We start from the raw sequence: 27,367 nt of genomic DNA, 5'->3' as shown, positions 1-27,367 counted from the left end.
GTGAAAGATGGGCTGTTTGCTTTATTCTTGATTCTCTGTACACTCTACTTCTGTGAAACCATAGATATTGCATTTGACATCAGCTGTTAGGGGGAAAGAAGTGGATTACTGTTCCCAAACTTCCAGATTAGATTACATGACACACTGGAAGCATAAGCTGAATGTTAAGTAATGGTAACTCCGTCAGTTAGAATTATAGTCCTCCATGCCTTTGAGACTTCTTTTTTAAAGAGAGGTGGTGCTGCAGTTCTGAAAAGAAAATGAAGGAAAAGAAATTGCCCTTATTTGTCCCCTAAATTGCATCTGGCTTCAAAAGAACAACCTCAGAGTCCAGCTTTTCCTTGGGTGGATATTAGAGTATGCTGGTCCTGGTTACGAGCCACCAAATGGGTACAAAACAAATCAGGGAGAAAGTGCTGATTAAAAAATAATTAAAAACAGTTTTCTTACTGTACTGCATGTGGAACTGGCCAGAAACCACAAATGAGTAACGGTCTACACAAATGTGTTTTTCCTTCAAAACTTCGTTCACCTTCTGGATATCTCAAGTATCCAAAATTCTGCTCCTGCATGCAGCCCCCATTTTTTGTGCTTCAAGCTGGTTTCATTCAGGGTATACTGAGAAATCACAGGGGCTGTGTAATGTGTCAGGCATTACAATGGACCAATATTAGTAGTGGCAGATAAAAGCAGCTGCAGGTTACTTAAGAGGGTGTGTGCCATGTAATGGAAGAGAATTCAACCATGGAAAAAAATAGCCTCCAGTATTCCATCGTCAAGGGGAATTCATTAAAGCAGCTGCAAAATTAACGGACAGGAAATTCTTTCTTTATGATCCATGAAATCTTCAATCTATATTTTGCTATTCTTCCCAGCAACTTCTAATTGCATAACTGAATTTCCCTGTTTATTAATTTTGTAGTGTTGTGACTTACAATTGAAAGTAAATTGCCCAAAAGAAAAATCCGGTTCATTTGACCAAACCAAAGGAATCTGAAGACCATGGAGAGAGTAGCGTTTCCATCAATTATGTCCTCCTTTCCTGCAGCTGCTGGAGCTATTGAAGCTGGGTTCTGTGGCCGTAGTGGTCAGAGTCCCACAGAGATGGTGGACGGCCATCACAATGAGAACACATTTCCTCCAGAAGCAAGAGATCTTCCATACAGTTGGATTGCTCTTTCCTTTCTGCTGTGCCATTTGCTGGGTTGTCAAACTCCTAGTGTTTTGTGGGTGGCAAAATGATGTCATTTTCTTCAACAGCTTGTAATAATTTCCACTCCCAACCCTTCACGAGAGGTACAAATTACCAAAGAAAAAGGGCTATCAGCTTACAGATGGCAGTGTCACTTTTCTTTTCCATTGAGATCACAATATCCTTCTTTCTAGCTGAATGACAATTGTGCTGTCACTAAAATTACGTAACGCTCTTTCCCCTAAGAGGTTATGCTTTAGGATTCAAAGGACAGCTGTCAAAATACAACATGCTCTATTCTAGGCATTGGAAGTCTCTTAGGGGGTTGTACAGATGAGTTTGGCTTTTTCTTTTCTCGTGTGGATCATAGATAGAATTAGCAGTGGAATGTAAATTAGAAAATGACATTTATGTGGCAAGTTAAGTGAAACACCTGAGATATGATGACACACTAAAATAACTTGTGTTTGCTGTAAATCACAGGGGTCACAGGTGAAAATAAATGGCAGCAATGCACTGACTCAGTGCAGTTTGGTAGCCTGCACTGAAACTGACTTTTCTCTTTATTTTGTATGCTATTAGGCTGTACAACGTGTAGTAAAAGCTGCTCTGATTTTTTAGGTGTTCCCTGATATCTTGAAATCAGCTGTGCTGTAATACTGTCCACTGCTGCCAATTGCTGTGAAGAGGCACTACATCAAGGAAATTCAGTCTAGTCTTCCACTGTGACTGGGAGGAAAAAACTCCAATAGTTTTAGAACATTCCCCAAAACAGAAAGAGGAAAGAAGAATAAAAAAAGAAAAAAAAAAGAGGAGAAATGCTGGAAAAAGTATCTTGGTTTAGGCAAAAAACATGGAGCCACATTTTTGTCTGAAGGAATTGAACAGGACTGTTTTTGAGGAGTCAGAGCGGCTCTATAAGGTGACTTTTATTTCCTTCAAAGCTGAATGTAACCAAGAAGTGTGCGTATGTCATTTTCATAAAAAAAAAAAAAGAAAAAAAGAAAAAAAAAAGAAATTAAAACCTTTCTAAATAACAGTAGACAGCAAATCTAAGCTAGGCCAATGCAGATCTTAAACCCTGAGGCTCAGCTTTTCCTGCTCAAATGACTCATTAACTGGACCGGGTGACACCTCTGGTGTTTCTTTCCTGTGGCTCTCAGGCAGATTCTTGTTTTCCCTCAGTATTTCTCATCATGAGTATTCCCTGCTCACACAACTTCAGTTCCTATTGTAAAACACTGCAGAAACAGGAAGATCTTAACAAAACAAGCCTGGTAGTATCAAAGTCCTTGAAACTGAAGAAAAATGATGTGAGGAAGGAGAAGGGTAAGAAAATAGATCAACAGTACTGCTTCTAAGGGGTCATTTTCTCCCACCTGCAAATAAGGGGAGAACTCTATATTAGGTGGTAAAAAATCTATATTGAGTAACATAGAAGAGGAAAAAGTGTGGCACACATATGAGTGAATCAAACTTTGGTTTGCAGAGCACCTATTTCTGGAAGCAAGCCAGTCACTTGCTGTAGGTTGCTTAGATTGCCAGCAAGAAAATACATTAAAATAAAACATACCAAACCAAAACAAATGAAAAACATACGCAAAGTGGATGCATACATAACATCATCTTTTTAAGTGACGATGATAACATGGAACTAGTTGTCTGTGACGTGAATGGAAGGCAAAACATCTACAACATAGACAAACTCTTAGATAAGATACTAATCACATTTTAGGGATACTTTTAACATCAGGGATAAGGAGACTAAGATGTACAGGTATTACAAAGCATTCGCTGCTCAGCTGTGTGAATGGAAGAAAGGATGGCTTATTTTTTATTTGCTGGTCTGGTTTGTGTGGAAGATCTCTGGGACAGCATTTGTGAATGCGTGGGAGATGTTGGCTTGTTTAGCCTAGCAGAAAGAAAGCTGAGAAAGGATGCCGTCTCTACCTCCAGACACTATCAGTAAGAGGCAAAGAGTATTTTGTCTAATGGCCAATGGTGGCATAGGAATGATCTGGTACAAGTCAACAATAAGTAAAGGCTGCCTTTGAAAAATGTTCATAATCCTAGGCAAGGAATTAACTTTCAGAGTAGCGTAGGCAAAAATCTCTCAGTCATCTTAAAATCGAGCTAAGAAAGTTTACAAACAGGCTCATAGGATGGTGTTACAAGGACTAATTGCTGTCACCTCTGAGCTCTTGCTGACCTCTTGCCAGGCCCAGGTTCCACTCCTATGCCATGTACATTCTCTCTGACTACATGTTGACCACCAAGTACAGCTCCTGGCCAACCTCCACATGTGGATAAATAACTTGTTGGTAGTGTGCTAACTCTGCAGGGCAAAGCAGCAGGCAAGAGTGAGCTGTATAAGGACTGCTCCTCTGCAGACCCTGCAGCCTACAAAGATCCCAGGGTGAGTTCCCCAGAGCAGAGCTGAGGGGAGCTGCAGCCCTGATGGCGGCTGTAGCTCCTCGCAGGGAGCGGAGGGGCAGCGTTGAGCTCTGCTGTGTGCGACAGAGCCAGCGACAGGGCCCAAGGGAACGGCATGGAGCTGCATCAGGGCAGGGGCAGCTGGGGGTTAGGAAATGGTTTTTCACCAGAGGGCAGTGGGCATGGAACAGGCTGCTGGAGTTCAGGAAGTATTTGGACAATGGTGTCAGACACGGTTTTGATTTTAGGTGGTCCAGTGTGGAGCCAGAAGATGGATTCAGTGATGCTGGGGGACTCCTTCTAACTCAGGATATTCTATGAGTTGTGTTTCCAGGTGTGAGAAGAGGTTAGGAGATTGGGACTGGGGTGCATGTGCAGGGCTTATAGGAGGCTATGAAAGTCAGAGCCAGCAATAACTGTTTGTATCCAAAGATTAGACACTGCTAACTGCTGATCAGCAAGAAGCAATTGCAGCAATCATAACCTGTTGCTGCTAATCTCTCCCTAAGAAGAGGTAACAGCTCTTGGCAACTCTTTGTCTGGTCTAGTATTAAATGGGGAGGTTGGCCCAGCTTGCAGCAGGGGGGTTGTAGACTCATGATCCTTGGGGTCCCTTCCAACGCAGGCCATTCTGTGGTTCTGTCATTCTGTCTTCAGGACCCTTCTCCCAGGTCCTGCCAGCTCAGCTGTCCCATGATGGGATCATGTCTGCGAAGAACAACAGCTCCCGGGTGTCAGTGACTTGCAGCTGTAATGGATCATCCTTGGGGAATGCCTGGAGCACAGGAGGCGGGGGCTGGAGAAGCTAGAGGTGAGGTGGTACTGTGTGTTGCCTTCAGAGGTGATGCAGCATGGAGATGGCAGAAAGGGAGAAGGAAATGGATGTTGTTGACTGGCTGAAGTCTTATTCATGCTTATCTGGCACACCTTTGCCTTGCGTGATGGGATGTGATTACGGTTTGGGATGGGTGAGACCTCTGTGGGGGTCCTATGAAGAACTACAAAGCTGCGGCTGCTATTCTCCCCCAGCTCTGCTGTGTACTAATGCAGTTAATGGGAGGATGGCAAGAGCTGAAAATAAAGTTCATCAGCTCCAGAAGCAGAGGGAGCAGAGGGCTGGAGCAATTTGATTTTAATCAAGTTCTAAATCAGCAAGCTGGAAACACTGATTTACATTATCAATATCAATTTTATTAGCATTTTACGGAGAGGAATGAGGTAATTGCAAAGGCAGATTCATTCTTATTGGCAGTTCTGACCTAGCAGCACTTCTTGCTGATTAAAGAGGGCTCAGCTGTGACCTGCCTCGGCTCTCCTGCTCACCCTGGGAATTATGAACCGTACTTCTATTTCTACTACATCTGAAAGTAATACTGTATTTATTTCTGTCATTTTTACATGATCTATATCTTACTGCACTGCAGGGAATTTACGAATTTATTAAAAATGATTTTAAAATGGCTTTTCACTAACCTATTATTTAATTAAGGTCATAGAAATGCTTAATTTAATGAAATAGCCTATTTTTGAATGTGCTAGATGTACAGAGTGAAACAACGAAAATAACCTCGCATGAAAAGTAACTTGAGAAGGTGCTGTCTGTGGTTGGAGAGCTCACCTGTTGGTATCGGGACACGGCTCTTCAAAGACTTAGAATTACTCATTCTCACCCTCTCTGTATTGCTATTTTTGCCTACGGGGTTTTGTTGGTACTTTTTCATATGCTAAAGAGGGGGGATAATCTACATTTCTCCTTTTTCTTTTTGAATTAATGATTATTCAGTCACTGAAGCTGGTTAGTATAGAAATAAGGGAAGATAAACTCGTTTGAAGAGAAAGTTAGTAGATTGGTACTTAATGTGGTACAGGTTAATGCACTGGACTATTCCAGCTGGCTTTTTTTGCAAGCTTGGTGGTAAATACAGTACCAGTATTTTGCAATCGCTTCACTTATAAAGATTTTTGGAAGAGGCCGTACCTTTCAAGGCTAGTTTGAAAGCTGGAAATAAAATTAGGTGGGTTTTTTTTTTTGCCCTCTCTGCGATTACTGTGAGCTCTTAGCGACGGCTCTCACAAACGCGTCACTTTTCACCCACTCCACTTCCCCACGCAGCCCGGTGCCGGAGCGAAGGGTTGCGGGGGGGGCGGCACAGAGGGCGGGGCCGGCGGCGGGCGGGCAGGGAGGGAGGCGGCGGAGGCCGCCCGGGGCTTTTCGCCGCTCGCTGCCTCGTCGCTGCCATGGCTTCGCTGCGCTCCGGCCCGGCCTGGTGCCGCCTGCTCGCCTGGGCCGCGCTCGGCCCCGTGCTTTGCGGAGGGTCGGTGCGGGCCGAGCCGGAGCCGGGCGCGGAGCCGGAGGCGGACCCGCACGCGCGGCACCTCTACAGCGCCGAGATGCTGCGGCACGGCGCCGCCGCCGCCCCGCACTTCGTCATGTTCTTCGCCCCTTGGTGGGTATCGGAGCGCCGGGAGGGCCGGCACGGCTCGGCTCGGCCTGGCCTGGCCCTGCGCGGCGTCTCCCAGCCCGCCTCTTCCCCCGTTGACGTGGCGCCGGGAGGCGGCCGGGCCGGGGAGGCCTTGGGGTCGCTCCGTGCGCCTTCCGCCGGGCGAGGGGCGGCACACGTGGTGAATGGCGGCAGCGGAGGGCCGGGCCGGGGACGGGGTGAAGCCTGGTGCGAATCGCCGCGCCCGGACCGGGACCTCCGGCCCTAAAATGGGACCCTCCGCCGAGGGGAGGCAGCTGGGGTGGGCTGGGCTGGATGGGGATGGCGCGGAGCAGCCCTGTCACGGCGGTGGGACGGGGAGCCCGTGCAGGGAGCCTGCAGCAGCTTTGCACGCAGACCGAGGGCTTTCGTTGTACTAACGAAACGGAGGCTTTGCTGACTTCCATGCCCCAGCGTCCCCGGCCTTGTAGATACTTTCTTGAAGTTTAGTCCTCTTTACTGCTGCAGATGTGAGGATAAGTTTGCTGCGAAAGTAATATAAATGAAAGCTTCCAAACAGTATAAATGGAAGTCCCTCAGGCTGCAGGTTATAGTGGCAGAGCTGGGGAGCTACCATATCTGCAAGATATTCACTAGGTTCTCGTTCTAGACTGGCACGTTGGACACGAGAATAGTCAGAGCCTAAGAACAGGACTTGGATGGGCATTACAGCAGTCAGTGGGACAGTAGTTCTCATCTCTGGGCCTCTGCAGTGGTTGCTCTTGTTCTCCTTTTCTGCTTCACTCTCTCCTTCTCTCCTTTTTTTTTTTTATCCATCTCTGACTTACCCAGTAGTGTTATTACAAGTTTTGTTGTCAGGGTTGCTTCTTTTCCTCCCCAAGTTTTCTTAGGTTGAGATAATGGAATGATGTCTTAGCTTTGGACCGAAATGTGCCTACTGCAAACTTTTGGTACCTGGTGCCACTGAGGCGCACGTATGTCATGATACTCTTTGAAATCAAAGCTAGAGAAGTATTTCCTTTAAGAAATGAATTTTTTTTTTTTTTTTTTTGTTACTGCCATCAACTTGTTTATGACATAGAGAAGTTAAGTAAAAGCTTGAAAGAGCTTGAAATTTTCCTTTGCTCACTGAAAGTTACAAAACGGAGGAAGCCCAACTTGCTGGTGAAGGATCTTTGAAAGTAAGAAATTCTTATGCAGAACAGGAGTGCTCAGGAGGTAATGTTTGCGTTCAAACTTCAACTGACTGTTTCACAGGCATCTCTGAAGCCATATGGGCTTTCGTCTAGGATCACAGTTGTAGGAGACCCTGTGCCAAAAAGGCCATTGCAGAGTCCAGCATATGTTTCACATCCTCATTGTGCATCAGAGAGAGCTCTGGCCTTGCAAACTTGGACCACTCTGTGCCCTTGGGAGGGTTGCAGATTTCTGCCCAGCATGCGTCTGAGGAAGCTGTGTCCTTTCCCACATTTGCTCCAGCTTCTCTGAACATTACTCTCGTGCTTAACGTGCCTAATCCAAATTCCTGGGTCTCAACTCCAGGTCCTTGGTCTGGACTTCTGGCTCCTGACAGGCAGCAACAGGTCCAGGTTTTATGTTCAAGGGGAAGCGAGGGGAACAGATGCTGGAGGGAGATGCGTATATACACTAGTAGTTTTATCATTGGTAATGTCAGATGGCAGTCTAACGGCCCCAGAATAGGCTGTAGACTCTTCTATTAGAACCGACAGCCATACTGCTAGTTGGTTCCAATGTGCTAATCTCCTTGTGCTTCTCACTGATGCAGGCATTTTGACACTGATCCATTTAGTTAGTGAAGGAGAAGCCTAGCAAATTCTACAACTTCAGTTGAATTTTTTTTTGGATTGTTAGAGATGCTGGTAATGTTAGATAATGAAGGCTGACAATGAGTTGAGATAAACAGGACCAACCTCTTCTGCATAATTCTTCAAACAAACATTGCCATGCGCCTCCCTCTTCCTATTCTTATAGCAGCAGCACCAATAAGGTCTCACATTTGTTTTGAGTACTGTGGGCCAATACAAATAAATAAAATGAAAAGCACACCAGGTCATTTGCCATCAGATTTTTGATCATCAGCTTGTATTCCTTGGTATCTATGCTTGAACAGGTTTGACTCTCAATTATACTAAATAGCTGAAGATTTTGGCCTAACCAGTTGTGTGCCTACAGAAAAGGGAAGTTTCCCTGATTCCTTAGTTGGAAGGACTCTCGGATGAGTAGTTTTATTGCCTTATTTTGACCACTGTGATCTTTTAGCATATTCTGGAAGTCAACTGAACTGAAGCATTAGCATGCTGGATTGCCAGAGTTTGTTGTGGTTGTATTTCAATACATCTCTTGACTGGAATTGATCTTGGCTGGACTCTTTTGTCCAGAGGGGGCTGGTCCTAAGATGCTTGTGCCTACTTAACCTAGGATATGTGGGTGTTTTTAAGTTAGGTGATGATTTGCGTCATGTCTTGCTGTGGAGTTACCTTAGCTAAGTGCAGAACTGTGGATGTGCTGGTGACATCCAAAAATGTATTTGTTCCTCACTAGCCAATCCTAGCTTAGGAAGTCCACTGTCAGGTCTTCCAGGGGAGAAGCACTGATTGGTTAGAGTTCAGATGATCAACTTAGCTGCAGACTCTTACAAAAAAAAAAGCTCTCTCCTTATGTCCTGATGTTAGTAGTGTACGAGAAGAAGGATTTTTGTTTTGTTTTGTTCTCAGCAATCTGAATCTTTTCAATAGCATTTCTTTTGCATATTGATTTATCTTTATAAACACAGATTATGTAGGGAAGGAAAGGCAGAGCTGCTTGTTGATAGCTCTCTACCATCCCTGCTGGCTGCTCTTCTCTTCCAGTCCCTCTGATATAAAATGGGGATGATAACTGTGTGTGTGCATGGGACTAAGAAAGATGCATAATGTTATGCAGGCTTGCTGTCTTTGGTTTTGAATTCTCAGGTTTTATATAGTCTCCAGTTATATCTTAGGCATTCTAGAAGAAAGTATTTTGGGGACAGTCTTGCGTTTTACTTCTTTAAATATAAACTGAATTTTTATGAAAACAGAGAATGACTAACTAGTTTGTTTCTGATTCAGATATGAGCCTTTTTCTTGCTTTATTTTCAATTTCAGCTCATATAATCTGAAGAAGGAAGGGAATGGTGAACTGTATAGAGCAAAGATCACGGTGTTAAATAGGAATAAGGTAGTTCTGTTGTGTACTTAAAAAATATTTAAAAAAAAAAAAAAAAAAGTGTGAATTACTTGAGATTTCCTTTCACAGACTTCCATTCCCAGTTATTGAGCACCAACCAGTCAGTATTCACTGAGAATCCCAAGTCATCCTCTTGGAGCTCCATCCATGGAGAGTTGACAGTTTTCAGTCTGAAGTTAAATATTTAAGAATTATTTAAGTTTAGTAATACACATTGTATTCCTTCACCATTATAATTCAGAATGAGGATATATTCCTCTACATGGTGGGAATATATGTCCCCAGTATGACCAACTGCAACAGAATCTTACCAAGATTGAAAGATGGTGATGCTTTTTGTCTCAATGAACCAGAGAAGCTGGAAAGGTGTGAATCTGTGCACATTTTCCAAGTGGGCTCAAAGCCAATTGTATGAGTGAAGTTGTTTTAAATGGAAGATCTGAAGGGAGTAAGAAACAATTTCCCCTGACATCCTAATGCTGTTTTAATTGGTAAAAAGTAGACCTTCTAGGTCATGTCAAGGGCAAAAACAACTTTCATACTAGTTGAAAAGTTTTCTGGTTAATCCAATTGTGTATTTCTAGATGCACTGAAGGATTGGCAAAGGCAGCAGAGAAAATGGAAATCCTCCTGGAAAGACTTCTTTCCTGCTGCTTAAAAGACACGGTACTTTCAAATGTTGGAGAGTATAGAAAGCTGGTCAGCCTCGTGTGATTTTAATTCTAGGCAGCTGGGAAATGCAGACTGCTTTTCTTAATAGCATCTCTAGGTTCAGAAGGTGCTCAGTAGGCCTTCTCTTGATGGTTTTTACAAGGCATTTGCAGTGTTGTCACACGATACATGGTACTATTCACTGTTACTTACTGTAGCAGCGTTTGAGTATGGAAGATGTCCAACTTAGCTATTTTTAAATGTATCAGCATCTCTGATTATTTTGTGTATGGCTTTTCCGAGGATTCATTCCCTTCTAAAGAGAACAGCTGTAAGGAAATATTTTGTTCATTCTGTTGCAGGTGTGGACATTGCCAGCGTCTCCAGCCAACTTGGAATGATCTGGGAGATAAATACAACAACATGGAAAACCCACAGGTCTATGTTGTTAAAGTGGATTGTACTACAGACACTCCTCTGTGCTCTGAATTTGGCGTCCGAGGATACCCTACGTAAGTATAGAAGGAGATCTGGTCCTGTGTCATTCTGTTTGAGTTTTCCATGATCTTCTGCCAACTTGTTGAAACTAATTTCTTAGCTCTGTGTTTTGGTAGTTTTCTCTGTAGCCCCGTGAATCTCTTATATTCCATTTAATCCTTTTTACTGTCTTGCCAAGTATGATGTGATATGTGCTACTCTTGCTTTTCTTTCTTCCGAAGAAACTGTGTTATGTCTTGGAGATGAACTGTTCAAATAAAGTCCAGAATTATCCTCCTCTCTCTCATAGTACCCTGTTCTCAAGCACCTTCCACAGCCCATGCTTTTCAGTTTCCTTCCCTGGGCTCTCTTTGCCTGGTGCTACTGCTCACCTCAGCAGCAGGCTGAACATGACATCCACCCGTGGCTACATTTGCTTTGACGCAGATGAGTGCCACTGATTAGAAGCTGAGAGTTATAAATAGCAAAGTCCTCATTGAAATAGGAATTGTCCTTAAGGGCAATCTGTGGCTGAGTTCCGCTAGAAATACCAAGAAACAATGAAGTTTGCAACTTTATTTTAGTATCCCCAGAAGCAAACGCTGGTTGCCTTTGTATGTTTGTATAGTTTATGTTGTGGCACCGTTCCTTACAAAAATGGAAAGAATGGCAGAGACTCTGAGTAAGGAAGAATTGAGTGGTTATCTATTATCACCTTGGGATACGTAATATTACTTGCATTGTGTTGCTTTTCAGCACTTTCATATGTTCATTTCTTTACAACTTGTGAAATGAGAAGAGAAAGAAAAATATTAAAGAAGAATGAAAAACTGGTTGTTTTTTAAATCCCCTGTAAAAATTGATATGGGAATGAAAAAGAGTCCTAAGTTCTAGAAGTTACCCTTCAAGTTGAGGGAGGTGTGTGGTGTTGAAATGAATTATTGGGAATAATCAAGAGAGCTGAATTGCTGTGAATTAATAAAGCGTCTCAACTTCCTTGGAATGTTTCACACGTGTAAATTTTTACCTCACTCTTTTCTGCATTTTAATCCTTTAGTTTAAAGCTGCTTAAACCAGGACAAGAACCTCTGAAATACCAAGGCCCTAGAGACTTACAGGCGCTGGAAAACTGGATGTTGGAAAAACTAAATGGGGAACCATCTGTAAGTGGAAAGGGAATAGGAAAAGGAAATATTTCCTTCTGCAGACTTGCTGTTCTATCTATAGGTTAGGTTTCACTCTCTGGCAGAAAATCTGCTCCTGAGAATAAAAGTCAAGTGAGAAAACGATGTGGAGCAGCTTCCACATAAGTTAGAATAATAATAAAATCTGATATCCTATGAGCTACATTTTGTGCCTGTATTTAAAACTACAGGAAGTACGTAGTGCAGTTTTTAATGTTTAGCATTTTGATATTTGAAGATTGAATTCTTTATGTCAATTCATTTAGCACCTTCAGGCTATAATATCTCTGGAGTGAGAAAAATGACTTGTCTATAATACAGGATAAATTGCATAATTTTCTCTTAACAATGTGGGATGCTGTCTTTAGCTTGATTATTAGCGGATAATGTTGTAGTCTACAGGAAGGGATTAAACTAATTGGTTAAATAAGTTAAACTGATACCATCTCTAGGAGAACTGTCGAGTTAGCACTTACATATATTAGACAAGCCCTGCCTAAAACTGAATTTTTAATTGCTGTTGCTAATCAAGATGTAACTACATGCTGAGCACAATTAGAAAATGATTATGCACAAACAGTGATCTTTTTAATAAGTTTACATTAAATGCTTAACTAATTCCTGAAATGTACTTCCCTCTTGAATAGGATTCAGAATCTACTGTGGAACCACCAAAAGCCCCCGAACCTAAGCAGGGAATGTATGAACTCTCAGCAGACAATTTCAAGACGCACATAGCAGAAGGTAACCTCTTTCATAAGCACGAGAGACTTGTTTACAGAGACCTGCCTAGTGGGAAGTGGGAAGCAGAAATATTAGTTCTTAACGTGCCTCCTTCCCAGTTAATTTTCCAGTAATGCCTCAGTAAAGAGGATGAACCTACATGCTGGGTAAAAATGCTGTAGTTTATTTACATACACTTTGCACGCCAGTAGAAAGCATAAGAGCAGCACTCCAACCAGAAGACAGTAGAGTTAAGGCCAGATTAAATTAACTGCTTGTGCCCATGCGATAACATGAATGAAACAGACATTAAAGCTTACTGAAGAAACCAATTAATTAATTAGAATCATATAAAATGTAAAGAAGGATTTTCTGCAGCAAATTTCCCTGTACGTGTGCCTTATCAGAGAATCACGTGGAAATTACAGTAGATTCTTCATTCAGCCATCAGGGAAACACTAACCATTAAACAGTTTGAGAAGATTCTGTCAGTTGTTAAGTTTAGGGCATGCATGAATGTTTTAATATGTATCCATTGGCTTTCATATACGATTGGAGGAGGTATTCTCACGGTGATACCTGATAGTCGAGCAGCTTTATGATCATCTGTAAAGCTGTTGTCCTCTCTTGACTTCAACAGTGCTTAAATTTAGCTGAAGGCTTAGGAGTTCTGCTTGGAAGGTTGACTTTGGTTCTTAACAACAGTTTCTGTCTACCTTTTCTGTGCTCTGGGGCTAGAAGATACATTTATTTTCTTTCAATCAGAAGAGAGTATCACAGAGTAAATGATACAGAATAGCTGCTTTTGACTGTGTGTTCTTAATTAATTCATGAGAAATTTCAGTATTGTCTTTACTTGGTCAAAGCAGAGCTAGTCAATCATTTTTGAAGGTATTCCTGGTACACAGTAGGCAAGTTAAGACTAAAGTACTTTTGCAGTTTACATTTCCTAGTGATTTTTGTGGTATCTCTTGCCTGACGTTCTTCTGTGAACAACCCCCTGAACCAGAAATTCTAGAAATTCTAGCCCCCACAGTAGTTCTCAAAGGATTGTAATTCTGTTAAAGTTTTCCCACAATCACTGTTTTTTTCCTTCAAATTGTTTTTTTTTGTTTGTTTGTTTTGTTTTGTTTTTGGTTTAATTAAATTCATTTTTATTTTGTATTAAGAGAGCATTGCTTTGATGTGTGCAAAAGCAGGCAGCAACTTGAATTAATAGTAATTCTAAAGAAAGGATATCACATATTCTGGTAATCTGCAATTAGGATAATAATTTTAAACAATATATTAGTGTGAGGCAGCAGAGAGACTCTCCTCTCTGTAAAATGCCATGAAATTCTACAAAAGCAGCAGTTTTTGCAAGATAGAAACAGAGAGAATTGTAAGATGGAGAAAATTATTTAGGCAGCTCTTGGACACAGAGCAGTGGTGTTTGCCTAGAAATTTGTACGTTGAAGTCTAATTTATACTTTGCTTTATGCTGTTACAAACACACATGCCTTGGTTCTTTCTACTGTGTAATAGGGCAAGGGATTGACATAGCAGAATTAGATATTCTAGAAAACTGTTAGGTTTAGTAGTAGTTCTAATACTTCATTTGTTGGCTTGAGTCTGTAAAGCTGCTTGGATCTTCAGGGAAATTGGCAACACTGAGGGACTGCATACAGTTTTGAAAACCTAATTGCTGAAATATTCTGCCCTGGCTTTTTATTCACAGTGTTTCCTATCTTTAACCCAGGAAATACCATGATAAATTTGCAGACAGAGATTAATGCCTAGCCTTTAATGGCAGCCAAATTAATTCCAAAAGAGTTAAATCTTTTTCTTTGACTTCAAAGGTAATCACTTCATCAAATTCTTTGCCCCTTGGTGTGGTCACTGCAAGGCTTTGGCCCCAACTTGGGAACAGCTGGCTCTGGCCTTTGAACATTCAGAAACTGTAAAGATTGGCAAGGTAGGTGACGTACTCTTTTCTTAATTTGCAGGTGTTTTTGCATACAGATGTTTCAATCAACTGCCGTGCTGTTCATTCTGTGATTTGCAAATAATAGCTGTTAAATCTCTTCATATTCATAGTTCCTGTTTTAATTTTATGATGGTTATTTTCTTCTCACACATTCAGTATTCTACTTTATGTTGGAAGAGATGGTTGTTTAGTTACAATTAACAGGACTCCCTCATTTTAAACAAGAACTTGTTGGAAACATTGCATACTCCTCCCTGTGTTTCAGAGAGATTTGGGAATAAGCCTAAATACTTTTCAAATTTTTCCTTTTTATTCCCATTGAGCTTTCTAAAGTTTTCAGGGGGTCTCCCACCCTAAAAACTGATACCTTGTCCTGCTTTACTGTTTCTCTTAGGGATGATAACCAGATTCTGTGGTGTATTTACCATGGGAGCTTGATATTTGTACATGGAGTGACTTCTGTGCAGAGGTATGCAGGTGGTCTGGCAATTCTAGTTACTGGCTTTATTTGCTGACCCATACCTAAGTTCAGGTCGCTAATGATGTGAACCTCCCTGTATTTGTCACTAGTGGAAAGCTGACAGGGCTCAATTTTCATATCCTTAAGCTTTCAGATAGGTTCACTGGTCTGAAAGCTTCCATGACACTTAGCAGTGCTGTCTGTCCTGCAGAGAGACAAGAAACCAGCAATCTATGTCTCTGCTCTCATAGTATTTTCAGCTGTTACTAGAGGTGATGAACTTGACTTTTTTTTTCCCCTATGAAATGCTTTGATAATTGCTAATTCAGATATGCCACAGATGCAGAGAGCAGATCAGCATGGTTAAACTCTAGAGAAGACATGTATCTACTGTTGAGACCAGGTTGATATAAAATACACTCCCCTCTGAGAATAAAGTATCAGAAACTAATGTTGCTTTGATACCCATTGCACCAAATTTGTAAATGCTGATTAACTTTTGAGAATGTGGAGTGCCTGATGAAATCATTGCTTAGCTTCACTATCTTCTTGAAGTTACCAGTCTGTTATCCAGAGGAACACAAACCAAAAATTTTCAGAAGCTGTGTTCAACTGTCTGTTGTGTTCACATTTGTCCCTGTTGCTGATATTTGCTCTCTAATAAAGCCACTGAGATTTGTCTCGATGTTTAGTCAGTTTTGGTTAACTGTATACATTATGAAACTATTTGAAATGTGTTGGCTAAGATAGTAGGTCTGTAATTAAACAGGAAATACAGCTGTTTCTAAGAAGGTTCAACCATGACCTTTGTGTAATCTGGGGAAATAGTGTCTTAGCAGCAATGTTATCTGCTGGCATGGTTGTGTTTAATGTTTAGAACTGATCTTCAGGGATCTGGGTCAAAGTATTTCTAGTGTAAAATTCAAAATCCAAGTGTAGAGCAAAGACTTAAGTGCCTAAGTTATCTGTTTGCTTTGCTTTGGGAAAGATTATGAGCAGGTTACTTTATAGATTGGTTTACGACAAATTAGAATTGAACAGTGCTACGCACTTGGAATTTCCTTTGGAGTGAAGTTAACTTCCTAGCTGTTGACATGTCTTCTGATTTCAAAGAGTAGTCTTACTTTCAGGTGAAGATATATTGGTTTATCCATTGTTTTAAAGCCTTTGCACGTTAATATTCCAAGTATTTAACTAGAATACTTACGTTCCCATTGTTCTTTGCTGCTGTTTCTTCTACTTCCTCCCTCCCTCTGTTGTCCCTCTTGAAATAAAAGCAAAAATACACACAGCCTCCCAGTGACACAACCAGAACACTATTTGGAAGGCTGAAATAACTGTTGTCAAGAAAATACTCGGCACTGGCTTTTGCCAAGCTATGTATTCTCTGTTCATGTATTTTTCTGGGATTTTTGAATACAAGGGAGGCTCTAATGCTTATTGTGTGTTTATTTTACACACTGAATGGTTTATAATTTTTTTTTTTTTTTTCCCAAATCGTAGGTCGACTGTACCCAGCATTATGAGGTCTGCTCTGAAAATCAAGTTCGTGGCTATCCTACACTCCTCTGGTTTAGGAATGGTGAAAAGGTGAGTCTGCAAGCTCAGACTGTTTTTTCCTGAATAATACATGGACTACGCTTGGATCCTGGGAAAAAAGGTCAAGTGGTTGTATATGAGAGACCACTTGTGACACAAAAGATGTTGCAGGTTCAAACCAGTACTAGAAGAGATACACTTGATCCACAGGTAAAAGTTAGAACATTTTGCTCAGTGTTCTCTGCAAATGACTGAGCGGTGTTCATAAATCTGAAAGAAAACACTATCTTGAAGTTTGCTAATGTGAGAGGAATTCTCTGTTTATCTTAAGACTCTACCTCCTGCAGAACACTAGATGAAATAGAAGTAATAAAAATATATTCAATTTTCATAATCTGTATTAAAGGGCTCTTATCTGTAAGTGATGCCAATCTGATGAGTGATGTCTGAGAATGGACATTTTCCTTTATAGAAATCTTCATGCAGACTCTGTGAGTGAGGGGCTTGTGCACCCAGCTGATGTTTCCCTGTAGAAATTCAGAGATACCATGTTCTGAAGTCTGGGGAAAGTAAAATATTTATATACTGCATATTTTAATGCTGCATACGTGAACAGTAGCAGACATACTGTGAGTTGTAGTGTTGCTTATCATGTGTAACTGAAAGAGAGCTCGAATTGGACAAAATGGCACATCCAAGGTTAGAAGCATTTTCAGTTAGCAAGAATTTGGTCTGTTCATGGATTTAGTTTGAAGAACAGGAAATGTTCTGCTGTTGCTCCAGCATGATTTTCCAACTGCTTTATTTTTATTTTTAACATGGCTACAAAGGGCAGGATAACTTGCCAGAACTGTAATGGCTCAGCGTTGAAAAGTTAGCTGTGTTTTTTCTCAAAAGCCAGACTTTTTTTTTTTCGTAATTATTGAAGTTTAAGTTGCAGTGAATAAAGGGTGCAGAGAAAGAACTCAGATCACTGCTATTGTATTTGGTTAATATGAATCTCAGCCGTTTGTCTGAACAATGTATTTCTCTTGACGTTAAACTGGCCTTTCTCCACTGGCAGTGTTGGTATTCCCTGGTGACTTTCTGCCATCATAATCACATGTTTGTTTGTGGGCTGATACGATATATTTAAATGTAAAAAAAAAAGCCCCACAAAAACAGCAACTTTCCAATAATGTAACACAGAGATTCCTGGAAGTCCTTCTAGCCACTATTGTACTGTTCAGTAACATGGGGGAAGAGGAGGGTTGCTGGTTCAGCCATCCAGCATTGTCCATAATGCCGTCACCCATTCTGTCATAACTGACTGGCATCACAACACCCTTACTGGTTAGATTGAGGTAGCAGAAGCCCTGTGGGGAATGAATGTGGATTGACCCTGTCCTGCTATAATGGATATGAACGAGAAGGTAGCACAGTGAGCTGGTGGGTAGGGCATTTCAGCAGTGGCAGCAGTGCCAGTGGGTCACCACTGCTGGTGCAGATTTTTCTGAGCACAGCATGCAGGCTCTTGTTCATCGCTGGTGAAAATGCAGAGCTAATAGTCATTGTTTTGAAACTGGGAATTTGCTGTATCAAATGGTTCTATTGTGCTCTTTGTAGCTGTTATGACTTCCGTGGGAATAAATAGGAGGCATTACTTTTGGAGCGACCTACACCTGTGTTAGATTAACTACACTCACACAAGCTATTTAATAATTGTAGGGTGACCAGTACAAAGGGAAGAGGGACTTTGATTCCTTGAAGGAGTATGTGGATTCCCAACTACAGAGCTCTGGGAAAGAACCACCAGCAAGTAAACCCACAGAAGCCCCACAGCCACCTGCAGAACCCACTCAGGCTGAGGTAAGTGCTCCTGCACTCTGCTACTGTATTAACAGAGTTTCTGCAGCCTGTCCAAGTTTTCCATGTGTTTTTCTCTCTGTTAGACCCACAGTTTCTAGATGTGAGCTGGGCCAAGTATTTTCTTAATTTTCTTTTCAGCAATTAGTGATGGGAATCCAGCCATAAATCTTACTGACACTTTTACTAACCTGAGTTAGAGAATGTAATGAACAACTACCTCCTTTTATTTTAATGGTTGCAGTAAGTGATTTAGGCAGTGTCGTAAGTTTGGTCTTCTTTTGGTGTGCTGAACTGCTGGCACCTCCGTATGTGTGACAGCATGCTTTGTTGCTAGGGAGATGAATGTCACTTGCAAGATTCTCACTTGAACCCAAGGAGATGGCATACAGTGCTGAGCTACTGAAAAAAAGCCAAATCTCCATTCTTACAGACTCTCTGCAGAAACAGCAAACAAGCAAAGGCGATGAAGATTGATCTAAATGTCTCAGGGCAGTGTGCACTGTGGCAATAAAACTCCTTGGGTTTTGAGGCTTATTTTAATCCTGCTTGTAGCAACTGGAGGGTTTATGAATATTGCCAAGGACTGTCAGGAATAACTTCATCATCTTTGCATAGCTGTGCTTCATGTCATGTAACTCTGTCTTTTTTCATCACTTCTGCATTTCATCTGCCATTTTTCTTGCAGCTGAATATCAAATTGGTCTGGTAGAATAATTAGGGATAATTTTTAAGCGTTCTGTTTTATCAAATATGGAAAATTCTGCCCAGAAAGTAAGGGATGGTGATTTACACTCCTTTGTGATGTACATTATACTTACATAATATAAATACTTACATAATTAAAAATGTTTATATTATTAATATATTAATATTATTAATATTAATATTATTAATATATCATTAATATATTAATAATATATAATAATTATATGCATTATAATTTAATATTATTAATGCAAATACAGCTTATATGCAGCTTCTCACAAGAGAATATTACCTTTCCTATTTGGCTTCTTCCAATTAGGTTGCTCATCTTGCGTAAGGTGGCTTCCAGATTGTGATATTAAGAGATGCAGTTTTCATCTTTCTCAACTTTTTAAATTGACCTTATATTTGGAAGGTATTAACAAGCTGGTGTTAGTACAATGCAGGAAGTAATTAGTCTTCACTCTCTATTGTTAGAGAAATAACATAAACTATGTATTATGCAAATTCCCACTTACACCTTGACTGCATCACTGCACATGCAAAAGGGAAAAGACTGTGGGGAGGCAGGTTTGTTTTTTGTTTGTTTTTTTTTCCTAAATAATAGTAGATACAGTGTAGTACTAAACTTTTTTTCTTTGCAACTTTACATCTCAACACAGTATTGCCACAACTTCTTGGTTGTTCACCTTCAAACACCTTGGTTCTGGTTTTCTTCTCATGAGTCTACAGGATTCTAACCCATGTAGCCAGAAAGCACTGACTGTGATTAGCAGCCACAGCTGGTACCTCAGGCAGCAAAAGCCATGAGTTCTGACTCCAAATCTGTGTTCCAATGTTGTGTTCCAACCCTGTGTGAGTTCTTATCTTACATGGACGTACTGCATGTCAGTCATTTCACAAAAGTTGAACTTTTATACCTGTCAGGCTTCAGAGCAGCCACACTTACCCAAAGTACTCAAAAATGATCCAGATGTGTTAAGGCAGAGTGACCAACACAGATGCTGTCACTGTCTGCTTTCAAGTCTCTTTTTGGCTTCTCTTCATAAAACTTTCACTGCAGAATTGATAATCCTGGCAGCTGCGCTCTTGTGTTTGTTTTGCTTTCATTTGAATTTGAAACCTTTATAGGCACGAGATTCACTCATTTATTTATTTTGAATCCCTCCCATCTGTAAAGGTGTCACACAGAAATCCAGTTAGTTATGGTTCTGTGCTCTCATACAATGTGTGAGGCTGCCTTTAAGCAGTGTGCAGTCCTCCCTTCTCTCCTGTGCCATTGCTTCTGATGTTATCAGGAGGAAAAATTCTTCGTGGCGTCCGTGTGAGCGTGGTGTGGTGATGTTCTCCTGGCAGCCAGATACGTGTTTCTGCTAACAGCTTTCTCTGTGTCTGCAGCACAGGGATATAGCAGAGGGAGATCAGCTGTCAAGACAACTCTAGTATGCCATAAGTTCCTCATGGAACAAACTCTCCATCAGCCATCACAGGTTTTATGCCAACTGCTCTCATCATTGTTCTTGAAATGCTTGCATGAGAGCGTATTGTAGGGAAGGTGATTTTTTTTTAGCAGATATAAGTTTGCCTGTTAGTAAAGTCCCCTGAAAACAGGCATGTTTTATTTCTTCAGATACGGATCTCTCTAAGGATGGAAAGTAGCTAAGGGGTAAATGTGAAGTATATTGCTTTTAATCTTGTTCATACCATCAGTAATGCTGTCTTTCCCAGTTTGAGTTTCCCTCTCAGGTAGCTAAATGCTCATTTGGCCAGTGTTAAACATACAACAATGATTTTACTTTCCTTTTTTAGCAGGCTACAGTGCTTTCTCTCTCTGAAAAAGACTTTGATGAAACCATTGCTAGGGGAATCACCTTTATTAAATTCTATGCTCCATGGTAAGTAGTTTGTATCTCCTTTTCAGAGTTATTTTAATTTGTGCGTTAGTTGTTGTAGGCCTTTGAGTTCCTCTGTAGTATTGCATTTGTTGCCTGGATCCAAAGCGCAAGTTAACTGAAAAATGAGTGTGTTGGCAAGAGTTGCAGCCAAAAATTGGGTCTCTTCTAGCTTTCCTGGGATTCCTCTCTGTGGAAAGGCTGATAGAGAGGCTTTACCATGTTAACCTGCAGCTAATGTCAGGTAACAAGGAGAGCAAAGCTTTCTTCACAGGCTTAGCATGCTCCTATGCCTTGATTAGGATAAGCTGAAGGAAGGCTATCGGCAGTGCTGGTTGAGAAAGGAGAACGTGCCAGCATTGGGATCTCTGTGCCACAACCAGCTTCTTTGGGAAGCATTACTTGAGCACCTGAAAATTGGTACAGACTGTAGAGCTTTGGATCATGGGCTGTCACTCTTCAAATATCTGATTAAAAAACTAATTGGCACAAGTGATGACTTTAACACTTTATTAAACGCTCTGTGTAATATATTCTTACAGCAGCCTGTGGTAGAAATGATTGATGCAGATGGTGTAGGTGCACGCTGAGTTGAAAGCATTGGGGAAAAAAAGTAATGATGTCCTTCTTATCTGGCCTCTGCCATTTCTGGCATGGCCTAGCATTCAAGCTGGGATAAGACCCTAGTAGTAGAAAAGCACAGAATATTTCCCTTTCTGAGACTAAAACAATTATTCAAGTTTGTCTCTCTGGTTTTTGGACTTCATCCTATATATGTCTGATGGAATTTCACGAAATGTGTTTGCTGTCTTTCTCATCCATTTCCTGGATGAAGAAGAAACCTAGTGTGGGAGGAGAGAAGAAAATTACATTGAATGTCACTGTGAAAGATAATGCATCTCTGATATGAGACCTGCCATCCCACGAGGGATGTAGAAAGATCTTTTATTTGTGGCGGTAGATCATAACTATTGCAAAGCAACACAGGTAAATGCAACCTATTTCAAGATGTACTCAGGAGTATCAAAATATTGCCTCTTAACTTTGCCAGTAGGTGTGAGTCCGTTTCTGATTGTAAGAAAGAAGTACTAGGAAAACTTGCACTTCTGTATAGTCTAAATGATGCCGTTTTTTCCAGTGTTGTCACTCCTTCTACTGCAGTGTGATTTGCTGCCTGTTTTATGTCTAGATCTGCTTTTGGATTGGGAATGTATCTGACACCACTGTGTTAAGAAACAGCCCCCACTCCACACACCTTCACGTTTGCTCTGTTTACTGCTCTCTCTTCACTTTATCCTTTCTGTGCACTGTGGGAGACTGAGATTGATTCTGTGCCCATTCTGCTATGCCACCAGCAGAACTCATTGTTAAATTCAGTATTCAGTTGACACCTTTGCACAAAGCAGAAAGATTCTAGTTGAAACCCAGAGCTTGTTGGCAGATGTGGGAGTTGGCCATCTGAGAGTCATATGGAAAAATCACAGATAACTAAAAACAACTGAGAATTTATATTTACATTTTCCTAATAGCGTGGCAATTTAGCCAACTTGTTGTGATAATCTGATGGGGTGTTGCTGGAAAAAATCATGTTCTTAATCAGTATGCTCTCCCTGGCTGTAAAGTTCAGGAAGCCACCATTTAGGAAAATACTGCTTACATTTATGTAGCTGATATCCAGTTTTAGCTCTCAAAGTCATGCTTATGTATACAGTTACAGTGCACTGCCTATAAATCACCTTTTTCTCTTCCAAGTGAATTAACTTTCACTGGGCTCAGCAAACACTATTATATTGCTCGCTAGTTCTGTACTTCAGTTAGTTTTGGATAAATATTCCTGCTAACTTGCATAATAAGCATAAAAACTGTCCTGTTTCTGTTAGGTTTTGTGCATAGTCAAAAAAGCTTTTATAGTGTTGTACCTTAACAAGGTGGTTTAAACATATGTAGGCTTCTGTTTAGTGAACTTTAGCAGAGATATCTTTCATTGTTTTTGTGAATGCCCTGATCTAGCTTCAGGGCAATTAAAGGGCTGTTCTAATTACCCAGTTAAGGTGCAGCTGGTTAGAATAGAATGAGCACAGACTTAAAGTCTGAAGCACTTTGGAAGTTCTTCTTGAAAGCAATAAGAAGTTCAAGTTATTAACTTGGCCAAGCCCTGTTCAAACTATCAACAACATTAACACTTGGTTATAATTCCTGCCATTTTACAACATCATTTTCTCTTCTGACGCTAGTCCTTCAGTGTGTACCCTGTGGAAAAGTGCATTCAGCTACCAGTGTGTATCTCAAACAGAGAATCTGTGCTGAGAAATGAGTCTATTAAAATTGAATTTCCAGCACCGGGAGTTGCTACTTTACTCAAGGAGGCAATTAGGAACTGGAGGAAATTCAGTAGGGAAATCAATCTCATTTAGGTAATTAAACTCAGGCCATTTAAACTAACCATAAATGGCATATACCACCTGATGACCTATTATTAATTCATTCACTGTTTGAAAAGCTTAATTAGTAGTGCAAACATTCTATATCTTATTCAAAACACGTTCGTATCTATGTGACTGTGGTTTTTCATTTAAAAATTCTCTTATTTGGTTTTGTTTTCCTCTGTGAAGTGCTGACAACCAGAATACCATTCCAGAAGAAGAGAGTGAAGACTACCTCAGTGTTGTGCTTAGAGGATATCGTTCACTTCTGTTTCTTTAGCTCATTTGACTGACATAACAGTGCAAGGGAGTTGGAGGCCTAAATCATTAGGGGATGGGAAAGGCAGCTTGTTAAACTTGCAGATATTCCAGTTAGACAGAGATAAATGGGAAGGTGTATCTGCTAAACAAATCTCTTTCTTTGTTTCTAGGTGTGGTCACTGTAAGAACTTGGCTCCGACTTGGGAGAGCCTTGCCAAAGAGCAATTTCCAGGTTTGACTGATGTCAAAATAGCAGAAGTAGACTGCACTGTAGAACGTAACGTCTGCAACAGATTTTCTGTAAGTGTGAAAGAGCTGTGATGAACTGGATAGTATTGTGTACCAAAGCTAGAAGCTCCAGCATGCAGCCCAGCTGGCTGCTGTGTTGTGGGTGCCTGGTGATGGCACAACCGTGTTCTCCATTAGCAAAAACAAACAAAAATGTAGCCCAGAAATGCACCTGACGGCACGGCTTCTTTCACTGATAGTTTGCTCAGACTTGGTCATTCTCACTACTGGAAAAAGGTGAAGGAATTCCTGCTTTGAGAGCCAGCAGCCTTCTGAAACCACCAGTCTTGTGGTATAGCCACTGAAATGTTCTCTTCCTAGAAAATGTGGATCTGGTGGCCACACAATGGAAGGTAAAGCTGGCCTTCAAGTTGCTGATGGAAGAGCCTAGAGTACCATGTATTTTCCCACTTCACAATTTTTAGAAATTGAAGGTTGGCAGTGAAAGTTCTGGTGCTTTTTTGTTGTGTGGTTGTTTGGTTTTTTTTATCTTTAATTAAATCAATTTGCTTATTTAGAGTGGTTTGGTAGCTTTTCAGAGTCAGATAAATACCAGTGAGTCTGGAAATCAGTAACAAGTTTCATTTGTGTGTCCTTTGAAGGTACGTGGATATCCTACGCTTCTGCTTTTCCGAGGTGGAAAGAAAGTCAGTGAACACAACGGAACGAGAGATCTGGAATCACTGCATAGCTTTGTTTTGCGTCAGGCAAGGGATGAGTTGTAATAAAAGTCTCAATGCTCTGTCCCTGGCTGTCTCTGTACGGTAGTTGAGGGATTTAAGGCATTGCTAATTTTCAAATAGTATGTTGGGGGGTGGGGTGGGAATTGGGGCTTTTTTGTTTGTTGGTTTGTTTTTAGGAAATGGAATGTACTGAACATTGGTATCTTCCCTCTGTGTGTGTTAAAGGCAAGTTACCTTACTTGTGAAGGAGAACTGACAAGTAGTTATATGCAAACGGAGAGTATTTTCAGTATTAGTAGTATTGCTACATTTCTGCATTCCCGCAGTGAAGTGTAAATGGTTTCCATTGAGACTAAAATACATTAAGAAAACCAAATTAAGGGCACCAGCAGAATATTTTTGTCTTCAGGTAAGATTTGGTTATAAAAAGTAATCCTTCCAAACTGCACACTATTGCTAGAAAGCTAAAAGCTGCAGCTGTGTTAAATAACTACTGCCTCTACAATGGTACTTCCAACCTGTTTGTCTTAATATGGCTGCTGGTTAAGAAATGAAAAGTCACAGGAGGCTGAAAACACACATCTGGAAGATACCAGGCCACCATGAGCTGTTTCCTCTTAATCCTCTCTGCATGGGAGGTCAGCCATAATGAAAGCAATGGTACTGTAACATGTGCCTGAACATTACTGATGCCATAGTGTACGTGTCAGGTGGATGTTTTTTGTTGTAGACTGCTTTTTAGCTCCAGAGGAGTAACTATGCTCTATTTATATAGAGTCAAAGCAAACTGGCTCTATTATAGTTACTTCGTTAATATTAAATGATCAGTTAGACCTCACAGCTGATTACATGCATTTCCTACCTTCACCTTTGTGTTGACCTGCTCTTTAGTCAGAGCACTTGGAGAACAATAGTACAATATAAGTAACTTTTCTGCTCTGTTTGACAGTCGTCTAAAATAGTTCCCCACTCTTCTTGAGCCTTAACCTTTTTTCCAGGTGTAAGTGTTGCTAAGTTTGAATGTTAGGCCCGTGCCCTCCCTGTTGCCTTGGATTATGATATGGATCTGTTCTTTGGTGCATAAGATGCTCCAGGTTTGACAGTTGAAAGCCAAAGAATTACACTGCAGGTACTGTCAGAGTACAATGACAGCAGCAAACCAAGGACTGGATTCTGCCATCCCGTGTGTGCACAGAAACTCATGGAATGAATGTGACAAACTACAGGCTAATTTGACTAATCTGTCAAAATTCTGATCTTATCCATCATATGGAGTAGGTTTGTTTTCATTAAAAAAAAAAAATAGAGCAGTAATGAACTTTGAAATCAGTGGATTGCTCGTGGTACTTCACTGTCTGTCAAGAACCTTTTGGTTCTGTTCAATTTAAAAATGTGCAAAGGTGAAAAATCCACAGTGGAAGCTAAGTGTTGTATGGCAGATGTGTTAGATCAGTGTACATACTTCTGCCTTAAAGGAAGCCTTTATTATCATGTTTTTAACAACTTTCTAGTGAAGCACAATCTCATGAGTTTCTTGTATAAAATCGAAGTGATACAATTGTTTACACTGAGATTTTTCTAAATAAAAACTTTTTTAAAAAGCAGTCTTTCTATAAATGATACAGCACAATGAATATACAGTGAAAAGTGCAATAAATTATAGCTTGTATTTACAAGAAGCCTTTTAAATGCAAGAATCAAGAGGTAAGTGCATTTAATACAAGTTTAATATTGATCAAAACAATTTGCTGTTAGCTTCTGCTAGACAAACCGTGGCTACCGTGTGAATGCATCCTTTATACCAGTTTGTTAGTTGCGTGAGTTGAAGGGGAAGGGTTGGCCAAATATTTGAATAAGTAAGTTGCTGACATTTTGTCTTCCTGTAAATAAATTGTCCAACTAGAGAATGAATGGCCCCTAAACTTTTACGTCTGACTTACAGCTGGAGAAGTGTCCAGACTTCCTTCCTGGGCAAGTGGTAGTAAGATGAGGCAGCTCCACTCAGGGAGTGGAAGGAAGTCATGTAAGAACAAATATGTGAAGTTACCCTACTCACAGTCAAACACTGATCAGGAAAGATCAGCCACGATCTAAGTTCATGCTAGTATTTCTAACACAGGATGCAGCCAAGCCATCTTACTCTCTCAGCATCAGATTTAAACTGTGCTCAGAGACCAAGGTACCCAAAAGATTTGCTTTGGCACAATGCATGCTATCATGATAGGTTTCAGAGAAGACTAACAGGAGAGGTGTAACAGCTGGTCCTTATAGACAAAAGGCAATTCCTACCCTTAGGAATTTCGTATTACTATTGTACACATGGTATATACTAAGTCAGATGTAGTAACAATGCTCTTTAGCGACCCTCTCCCCTCAAAAGACTCACTGGTTTTGGGTGTTGGATGTCCATCTGCTTAAACTGTAGCACACATCCAAGCAACTGATAAGGCCAAGCTGCTAGGTGAGATTAAGACCATCCCAGCCAATAAGCACGTGTGCAGGCATATTGCTGCTTTGCGAGCTCCAGTTGCAGAGCTGAGCAGCCACTGCAGCTTAGGGTTGCATTTGAAGAATTCCAGCTCTTTGCTCACACCACACCATGTGGTTCCACAAGCCCTTTCCTCGCACAAGGCACATAAATGGTGTTTTGAAAGGTGATTCATCAACTTTTTTCTCCCCACTGTCAGGTAGTTTGTAAAATTATGGAAGGTAGTATGGAAGTTCATGGTAGAATCACAGAGTCCACGTGAAGACTTTGTCAGTGACATCCACAGGCTCTTACTACCATATTCCTGTATTTCTTCAAGATTACATTAGAATTATCATCGAAATAAAGAACTGATATGGCGTTTAGTTTGGTAGGTGCACAGCATGGTTTGGGAACGTAATCAGGATTCATAAGATGAACCTGTTGTCGAAAAGAAAACATAATTGATACGATGGTAACTCACTCACAAACTCACCTATGGCTTT

The 27,367-nt window shown here is 40.8% G+C and overlaps 2 protein-coding genes across 3 annotated transcripts in view; one reads left to right on the top strand and one right to left on the bottom strand.

Moving 5' to 3' along the window:
- Positions 1-5,863: 5,863 nt before the first annotated feature.
- Positions 5,864-24,457, top strand: TXNDC5 (thioredoxin domain containing 5). 2 transcript variants are annotated; one of them, XM_042836837.1, is made up of 10 exons: positions 5,864-6,072; positions 10,308-10,457; positions 11,480-11,585; positions 12,254-12,350; positions 14,168-14,283; positions 16,259-16,345; positions 18,002-18,142; positions 20,657-20,742; positions 23,594-23,723; positions 24,314-24,457. In XM_042836837.1, exons 1-10 carry the CDS (start codon positions 5,864-5,866, stop codon positions 24,434-24,436), a joined length of 1,245 nt encoding a protein of 414 aa, XP_042692771.1. In that variant the 3' UTR covers positions 24,437-24,457. The 2 variants fall into 2 exon arrangements, with proteins under 2 accessions (XP_042692771.1, XP_042692779.1); XM_042836845.1 differs by having other exon boundaries at positions 5,987-6,072; positions 20,660-20,742.
- A 1,251-nt stretch (positions 24,458-25,708) lies between these two features.
- Positions 25,709-27,367, bottom strand: part of BMP6 (bone morphogenetic protein 6) — an 85,180-nt gene continuing 83,521 nt past the window's right edge. Inside the window, exon 7 of the mRNA XM_042836825.1 lies at positions 25,709-27,302. Within this exon, the coding sequence (XP_042692759.1) occupies positions 27,153-27,302 (150 nt within the window). The 3' untranslated portion in view covers positions 25,709-27,152. The remainder of the gene's footprint in view (positions 27,303-27,367) is intronic.

The sequence above is a fragment of the Centrocercus urophasianus genome, unplaced genomic scaffold (genome assembly GCF_019232065.1).
Source record: "Centrocercus urophasianus isolate 14NV4802_14NV808 unplaced genomic scaffold, USGS_Curo_1.0 seq_11, whole genome shotgun sequence".
NCBI classification, from domain to species: domain Eukaryota; kingdom Metazoa; phylum Chordata; class Aves; order Galliformes; family Phasianidae; genus Centrocercus; species Centrocercus urophasianus.
This window is presented reverse-complemented; position numbering and strand designations above follow the sequence as displayed.

Bases quoted from the DNA above. Each gene is read 5' to 3' on its own strand.
- TXNDC5 (XM_042836837.1), top strand. From the start codon at position 5,864: ATGGCTTCGCTGCGCTCCGGCCCGGCCTGGTGCCGCCTGCTCGCCTGG. The intron at 14,284-16,258 runs GTAGGTGACGTA...CCCAAATCGTAG, and splicing joins AAACTGTAAAGATTGGCAAG to GTCGACTGTACCCAGCATTA. The intron at 16,346-18,001 runs GTGAGTCTGCAA...TAATAATTGTAG, and splicing joins GGTTTAGGAATGGTGAAAAG to GGTGACCAGTACAAAGGGAA.